The 8,630-nt window shown below is 54.5% G+C and overlaps 1 protein-coding gene across 3 annotated transcripts in view; it reads left to right on the forward strand.

Moving 5' to 3' along the window:
- Nucleotides 1-8,630, forward strand: part of TEAD3 (TEA domain transcription factor 3) — a 20,179-nt gene that overhangs the window by 11,245 nt on the left and 304 nt on the right. Inside the window, exons 4-12 of one of the 3 annotated variants that reach the window (XM_077754911.1) lie at nt 4,217-4,279; nt 5,312-5,323; nt 5,914-6,051; nt 6,164-6,213; nt 6,802-6,863; nt 7,579-7,712; nt 7,873-8,046; nt 8,262-8,428; nt 8,481-8,604. In XM_077754911.1, the coding sequence (XP_077611037.1) occupies nt 4,217-4,279; nt 5,312-5,323; nt 5,914-6,051; nt 6,164-6,213; nt 6,802-6,863; nt 7,579-7,712; nt 7,873-8,046; nt 8,262-8,428; nt 8,481-8,604 (924 nt within the window). The other 2 variants (XM_077754910.1, XM_077754909.1) reach the window with 2 other exon arrangements.

The following is an 8,630-nucleotide window of genomic DNA, read 5'->3' on the forward strand; positions in this document are numbered from 1 at the left end:
GGGGGACTGGAAGCGCCTCTGCTCACCTCCCTGGCTGGTGGGGTTTGGACCTCGCACCCACCTCCTCAGATCCCCATGTGCTTGTGACAGAGCCGACCTGTCCCATCCCTTTGTCTCAAAGGAAGGTTCTGAGTCCACCCCCTCAGTGTGGGAGCAGGAACCTCCCTCTCTTAATTTTTTTTTAATGTTTATTTTTGAGAGAGAGAGACAGAGCATGAGTGGGGAGGGGGCAGAGAGAGAGGGAGACACAGAACCCGAAGCAGGCTCCAGGGTCTGAGCTGTCGGCACAGAGCCCGACACGGGACTTGAACTCATGAACTTTGAGACCGTGACCGGAGCAGAAGTTGGACACTTAACCAACTGAGCCACCCAGGCGCCCCATTCAGGGATTTAGTAACCACTCTCCCTGGGCCAGTTCATACTGCACCACATTTACTCATTCAGCGAATTAGTGAGCTACTACTATGTTCTAGGCATTAGGGATACAGCAGGGAACCAGACAGATAAGGTCCCTGTTCTATCAGAGGTGCTGACTAACCATGGCCCCAGGTTCAGATACCCTCACCACTACCTGCAGGGAAGGGGTGCTTTGCCTCTCAGGCTCTGTTCCACTCCCATTAAATTAGCGAATATGTGAAGACACTTAGAACAGAGTGGGTGCTGTGGAGGAATTGCTGCTGCTATTGCTATTCTGTCTTTATAAGCGGAAAGTCAGGGCTCCTGACTGGCTCATTTGGAGGAGCGAGTCACTCATTCATTTTTGAGAGAGAGAGAGAGTGAGAGAGAGAGCGCGAGAGCGCACAAGCAGAGGAAGGGCGGAGAGAGAGGGGGCCGAGGATCCCAAGCGGACTTTGTGCTGACAGCAGAGAGCTGGATGCAGGACTCGAGCCCGTGAACCACGAGATCATGACCTGATCTGAAGTCGGACGTTTAACTGCCTGAGCCACTTGGGCACCCCAGGAGCTTGTGACTCTTGCTCTCAGGTCACGACTTTAGGTCCCATGTAGGGTGTAGAGCTTACTGAATTTAAAAAAAAAAAGAGACTAAACAGAAAGTCATCTCAGACACAGGAGAAGGGCACTGTCTCCTGCTTCACGTGAAAGGAATGTTTATAGGAATGTGTTTGTCAGAGCGGGAAGGGGTCAAGGGGCCTTTAAGCTCAGTCGCTTTGACCTGAGATGTTGGGAGGGTAGCAGAGGCTCTCGATTCAGAGGAACATTATACCTGCTCCTGGCCGGGTGGCCCAAGAAGGCTGGCGTGCAGTGCCGTGTTACAGGCCGGCCGGTGGCAAGCTCAAATTTAAAAATTCGGCCATGTTGCAGGGATGGCGGTCCTCTACTTTTATTCTTTCTTAGACCTCTGATGTCTAATATCTCCTTAAAAGAGGATCCATCCTGGGGTGCCTGGCCGGCTCAGTTGGAAGAACGTGCGACTCTTGGTCTCAGAGTTATGAGTTGGAGCCCCACGTTGGGCATGGAGATTACGTGAAAAAAATAAAATTTAGGTTGCCTGGGTGGCCCAGTCAGTTGAGCACATGACCCTTGATTTTGGCTGAGGTCATGGGTTCGAGCTCCATGTCAGGTTCTATGCGGAGCCGGCTTGGAATTCTCTCTCCCCCTCTCTCTGCACGTGTGCACACAGATAAATAGACTTTATTGTATTTATTTATTTTTTTTATAAATTTTTAAAATGTTTTATTTATTTCTGAAAGAGAGAGAGGCAGTGTGAGCAGGGGAGGGTCAGAGAGAGAGGGAGACACAGAATCCGAAGCAGGCTCCAGGCTCTGAGCTGTCAGCACAGAACCCACTGTGGGTTGAACTAGGGCTTGAACTCACAAACCATGAGATCATTTCGACCTGAGCCAAAGTCGGACGCTCAACCAACTGAGCCACCCAGGCGCCCCAGTAAATGGACTTTAAAATAAAATAAATGTTAACAAAATAGATGTATGGATGGACAGATAGGTAAGACAGACAAGCCAGCCTATGGTTTTGAGGACAAAGCATGTCTTTCTGTGTTGCAGAGAGCAACGAGATGACAGGCGGGGGGTTTTCTTTGGTGGTTTTTATTTTCCTTTTGGTTAAAAAATGCAGTTTTAGGGTTTTTACAGATACATACGGCAATTAATAGCAAGTACAATGCCTCCCCGTTGAAAAAATGGCTGACTATCATATTAGGATCAAGTTCCATGTGACTCTCAGCTGTCACTGAGTTGACCGTTTGGCAGTGTCCTCTATGCTGAGGGTCCAAAGAAGCCTGGCACCGTAGCTCGGTGGTGGAGCCAGTGGGCTCTGGAGTCAGGCCACTCTGGTTCAAATCCCAGTGCTAGCCCCCACTGTGTGACCTCGGATAAGCTGCTTCACCTCTCTGTGCTTTGGTTTCATTGTCTGTAACTCGAGGGATAACGCGAGTACTGACTTCTCAGCGTTGTTGTGAAGGTCAGAGGAGGGGCGTGTAAAAGGCTGAGAGCAATAATCGCGGTGTCCGGTAAACATCACTTATTGTCATTGTCATGATATGAAGTGATCGGTAATCTTGCCGGACACGTGTCTGGTTCCTGTGCCCAGTGAGACAGTATGAGGAGCACCCAGCCTGGGTCCTAACCCAGTAGCAGGGGGCGGCCTGGCATCACTGACATAGTAACTTGCGGTATATGATTAAAAAGAAATAGAAACCGTTTCTTTGGGGGGATGAAAACAACTTGCAGAGAAAGCCCGCAGCCATTGCTGCTAAGGCCTGCGTGAAGCCACCTGGAAGGATCCATGTGTCCCCTTGTGTTTTGTGGGGAAGCAGTGACATTTAGGTTCTCTCAGGCTTAGGGGCAGACCCTTGGAAATACGCTGGAGAAGAGATGCTATTAAGGGCACCTACTGTGTACAGACATATTTGTCCAAGGAGAAGGAAGGCGTGCTGGGGGAGGAAGCTGAATGAGCGGGGCAGGAGCGGGGCCAGGCTGGTTCTTGAGGCTGGCAAGCTGTTGGGGTTGACACGGGACTTCGGCGGGGGTACGGGGGAGATCTCTCCTAGAGGATGTGGCCTCGATGTATAATCTGATGGCCAGGAGGAGCATTACGGCCGTTGGTGATGCCAGTCAGAAACAAGTCTCAGGGCACCTGGCTGGTTTAGTCGGTAGAGCATGTGACTTAATCTCAGTCAGGTCATGAGTTCAAGCCCCACACTGAGTGTTGAGATTACTTACATACATATATATATATACACATACATACATACATACATACACATATACATACATACACACATATACGTACACAAATACATATGTATGTATACATATATACATACATCTATTTTAAAAAGAGAGAGAGAGGGGCACCCGAGGGGCTCAGTCAGTTAAGCATCTGACTTTGACTCAGGTCATGATCTCACAGTTCGTGAGTTCAAGCCCTACATCAATAGGGCTCTGTGCTGACAGTGCAGAGCTGCTTTGGATCCTCTGTCTCCCTCTCTCCCTGCCCCTCCCCTGCTGTCTTTCACTCTCCCTCAAAAACAAATAAACATTTAAAAAAAAAGAAAGAGAAAAAGTGTCTCCTCTGAGGATATCAGAGAGAAAAAGTCACCCTGTTTTGGAAAAGATACTGGGTTAGAGGCAGCCCTGCTCCAGGGCACATAACTTGAGCAACAGATCTTGGGCTGCATTTTAGTCCTTGCTGATTGATTGATTGATTGATCGATTGATTATTCATTTATTTTAAAAGTTTTTAAAAATTTTTTAAATTTATTTTTTTTGAGAGAGAGAGCATGAATGGGGGAGGGGCATGAGAGAGGGAGACAGAATCAGAAGAAGGCTCCAGGCTCCAAGCTGTCAGCACACATCTGGCCTGATGTGGGGCTTGAACCTACAACTGTGAGATCATGGCCTGAGCCGAAGTCGGACACTTAACTGACTGAGCCACCCAGGTGCCCCGAATCCTTGCTGATTTAGGTCCTCTTGTGCAGTGAACAACCTATACAACTGTACATGGTGGTCCTGGAGGCTACCATAGGCTCTTAATCAAAACAGGGCCAAGAAGAGAGCAAAGAACTGGCAGGTCTCAGGGCCCCAGGGGCCCTGTCTGCTCACAAAGGCCCCATAGCCCCCCCAACTTCCATTTGGTCCCAGAGACAGGGCTGGGATGCTCCTTGCCCACAGCTGTCCCTGCCGTGCCTCCTCACTCTCTGTGTTTTCCTCTCTGGCGGGGCGCGGGGCGGCCCCTAGGTGTCCAGCCACATACAGGTTCTAGCTCGGAAGAAGGTGCGGGAGTACCAGGTTGGCATCAAGGTATGTTGGGCGCCTGACCAGGGCCTCCAGTCCCTCCTCGGCGCCTCCACCGCTATCTCTGCACAGCTCAGGCCTCTGCCTCGGCCGGCCCTCTGGCCCCACTGTGCCTCCTTTCTGGCTGAAGCTCCGTTCTTGCCTCTTCTTCTGCCCTTTCTGCTCTTTTTCTCTCTTTTCTTTCTCTTTCTACAGGTCTCTAGCCACTTGCAGGTTCTAGCCAGGCGGAAATCTCGAGAGATTCAGTCCAAGCTGAAGGTAGGGGGTCCCCCGCCTCTTGGCCTGGCCCTGCTGTCTTCTGAGCCCAGCCCAGGGCAGACGACAGGTGGCTGAAGAGTATGGATGGGTGGAGGGTGTCTCAGAAACACCAGCAGCAGCATGAAGTCTAAAGGCCTCTTCACGCTGCAGAGGGCCACAGCCCTGGAAACTAGGCAGAAGCCCAGGGGAACAGCCAGCCCTACAACGAGGGAGAGAGAGACCATCTGGGGGCCACTGAGGCCCACCACTCTTCTTCATTTTCCTTTTTCTCCTTCCTCCTGATTGCTGCTTGTTAATTGCATGGGGTCTTCGGTGGGCGGGGGGAGACGGGTGGGGTGGGGGGCATCAGCTGGCAGAGCTGTTGTGCTGGGCATGGCTGTTACTTGCATTGGATGCTCAGTGCTGACAGCCCTACAGCCCAGGATCCCAGAGCATAGGGCTTCGGGCCCCTGTAGGCTTCTCCCTGCTTCATAGCCCCCAACAGGCTGAGCCTGTCACTCTAGGCCCCGTGCCCATATCACAGTTCCAGAGGACTTGGGCAGCCCCCAGGGGCACCAGCTTGGTCCACCCTCTAGGTCTCCAGCGTGTCCTCTGCAGGGCACGCCCAGCTAGCAAGCTCTCGCTCTGGGTAGCAGTGGGGTGGGGTGAGGGTCCACAGTGGCCCCCGAGCCCCCTTGGTTCCTCAGACCCGAGAGGCAGGTGAGAGGGTGAGGAGACACGTCCCCACCCTGCATCGCCCTCATGTGCGCCTCTTCTAATCCACCTCCCTCTCTTTCACAGGCCATGAACCTGGTAAGTAGCCTGCCCCTCCCTAGGGTGGGGGGAGGGTAGAATCGGGGGGAGCACCTAATACAGGATTTTCAAATGATGAATTGTGCCACCAGCTTACTAGGTTTGCACCCAGCATGTTTTGGAAACGAACACTTGTAGTGGTTCTCAGACTTCAGCACGCAGCAGACTCACCTGGAGGGCTGGTCGAAGACAGACTTCCGGGCTTCACCCTCAGAGTCTCTGATTCAGTGGGTCTGGGCCGGGGCCTGAGAATTTGCATTTCTAACAAGCTTCCAGGTGATGCTGGTGCTGTTGGTCCACAGACCACACTTTGAGAACCGCTGGTGAAAGAATAGAAAATACGAGTGCGTGACACACAGCATAAGGGGAAGTGTTTGGGTATACACTGGGTTACAGAACAAAATAAAATCATTTCCCCTCAAGGATTGTGCTCAGAGGGGTGGTACATACTTAGGAGACAGGCCCAGGTCGGGGCTGGGACTCCCCTGAGCCCCCATAGCTGAGCCCCGAGGGCCGGGGAGGGTCCCCGAGGCAACCCCCAACCCTGTCTCTGGCCTGGCCCGGCCTCACACTGCCTCTCCCCTCCCCAGGACCAGGTCTCCAAGGACAAAGCCCTCCAGAGCATGGCATCCATGTCATCCGCCCAGATCGTCTCAGCCAGTGTCCTCCAGAACAAGTTCAGCCCGCCCTCCCCTCTGCCCCAGGCCGTCTTCTCCACTTCCTCCCGGGTACAGGGGGCCCCCCCGGGCTGGGGCTGAGGTGAGGGCGTGCCTTTGGGGCAGGGCCGTGGTGGGGGTCGTGGATGCTGAGGGGCCCCTGGGTTTTGTCCCATCTCTGCAGTTCTGGAGCAGCCCCCCTCTCCTGGGACAGCAGCCTGGACCCTCTCAGGAGTGAGTATTGTGGCACATTCTTCCCACACCCTCGTCCCTGGCGGCCACGCGGGACTTCCCCTCTGATCCGGGTTCCAGCAGCAGCGGAGCAAAGTTTTAATGCAAAACTAGAGGCTGGAGAGCGCCAGCAAGAGAGCAGTGCATCTGTCTGCTCATTCCTGTGTGTGTGCACTCATCATCAACCCCCTCCCCCGCCTGTCGCCTGCCCTTCAGTTCTTTCTCATTCACTTGCTCTCCCGGTCGTCCCCGGGTCGGCATGTTGGGTAGTCGAGTGAGCTTGGTTCCCTCAATTCTAAGAGGACTTTCAGCCTCAGACACACCCTCAGTGTAACGAGCAGCTCTCAGGGTGAGGTCGAAGGGCTACATTAAATGTGCACATCAGCTGTCAGATGCAGCAGGATTTTGTGAACACTAAAATGTGGAGAAAACAAAAAGCTGGTGAGTTAGCTTGTCAGTGCGCATTTCTGGGCCTTTGCAGAAAGGCCGGGTGGCTCCCTATTGAGACCAGATGAGACTCCAAGTGACTGGACCAGGTGGAAGGTGGGGTTCAGGGGTGACCCTCTAACCAGGCTGTGCTCCTGTCTGCAGCATCAAGCCCTTTGCACAACCAGCCTACCCCATCCAGCCGCCCCTGCCGCCAACGCTCAGCAGTAAGTGCCCCACGCCAGACTGCCGGAGTCCCCTCCGCCCCTGGGCACCTGCCCGTCTGCTGAGGAGAGTGGGGCCAGGGCTGTGCATGTGTTTGCGCTGGGAGGGAGGAGGGGGTGGTGTCTATAGAGGATTGGGGCAGGTGGGGAAGAGGCCCCTTACCTTCTACAGTGTAGCTTCCAGAACTCTGCTACTAGTACACAGCAGAGTTCTAGTAGTACACTAGTACCAGCAAAAATACTACATGTATATGAGTGTGTGTTTATAAAATTCTTGTGTGGAAATACACCAAAATCTTAACAGAATTTCACTCTCTAGGTGTTGGGGTCCTGGGTAGTTTTTACTCCCCCCCCTTTTTTTTTTAAAAAAGTATTCTTTTATCTCCACATCCTACGTGGGGCTCAAACCCATGACCCCGAGATCAAGAGTCACATGCTCTTCTGAGCCCCTTATTACTTGCCTATATTTTCTGTTTGAACACACATTAATAGTGATATAAAACTCCCACTGATGTGTACTCCTGGGCCACTGCCAACAGTTGTGCAGGTCGTACACTGTGCAAGAAGCCGTGGCAGGGGACTCAAAATCCAACCCGGGTTCCTACCCGAAAGGGATGCCATTTTCCAGTTTGCAGAGCACTCTGTGCAGCCGGGGGCAGCTCTGTGTGTAGCCATGCACACACAGCCATGCAGATGAGGGTCCGTCTCGCCCTCCCAGGTTACGAGCCCCTGACCCCGCTCCCCCCAGCTGCTGCCTCTGTGCCCGTGTGGCAGGACCGCACCATCGCTTCCTCCCGGCTGCGGCTCCTCGAGTACTCTGCCTTCATGGAGGTGCAGCGAGACCCCGACACGGTAATGTGGCTGGGGGTGGGGGTGGGGGGTAGTGCAGTCGTGGTCCGGGGTCCCAGCTCAGGAGCCGGGGCAGGGAAGCCACGGGGCGCCCCGGTGCCATGCGGCTCTCAGGCCTGCACACTCGAGTACCCCCTGACCCAGTGCTGGGCCCTCCCCACAGTACAGCAAACACCTATTTGTGCACATCGGCCAGACGAACCCTGCCTTTTCGGACCCGCCTCTGGAGGCCGTCGACGTGCGTCAGATCTATGACAAGTTCCCAGAGAAGAAGGGGGGACTGAAGGAACTCTATGAGAAAGGGCCCCCTAATGCCTTCTTCCTTGTCAAGTTCTGGGTGAGCCCCCCTCTCTGCTCCCGACCACCCCCTCCCCCGAGATGTGCAGTGCCCCTGGGTCTCCCCCGCCCACTGACCCCTGCCCTCTCTCCCTGTGGCCTGTGGGCAGACCGCTGGGGACGGGTCCTTGGGGGAAACGCCGCTGTGGCCCGCCCGGAAGCCTCCGCCTGGCCTCCGCCCCAACCGGACACCACGCCTGCCTCCCCCCCATCTAGGCCGACCTCAACAGCACCATCCAGGAGGGCCCGGGAGCCTTCTATGGGGTCAGCTCCCAGTACAGCTCGGCCGACAGCATGACCATCAGCGTCTCCACCAAGGTGTGCTCCTTTGGCAAGCAAGTGGTGGAGAAGGTGGAGGTGAGTGTGGGCCTGGGGCGGCACGGTGGGGCCGGGGGCAGACGCGCTGGGTGACGCCCCCACCCCTGGCCTCCCGCCCANTTTCGTGTACCGCATCCACCGCTCCCCCATGTGCGAGTACATGATCAATTTCATCCACAAGCTGAAGCACCTGCCGGAGAAGTACATGATGAACAGCGTCCTGGAGAACTTCACCATCCTGCAGGGGTGGGGGGGGCGGGGGACTGT

This window comes from Crocuta crocuta, unplaced genomic scaffold (assembly GCF_008692635.1).
Source record: "Crocuta crocuta isolate KB4526 unplaced genomic scaffold, BGI_CrCroc_1.0 scaffold132, whole genome shotgun sequence".
Classification (NCBI taxonomy): Eukaryota; Metazoa; Chordata; class Mammalia; order Carnivora; family Hyaenidae; genus Crocuta; species Crocuta crocuta.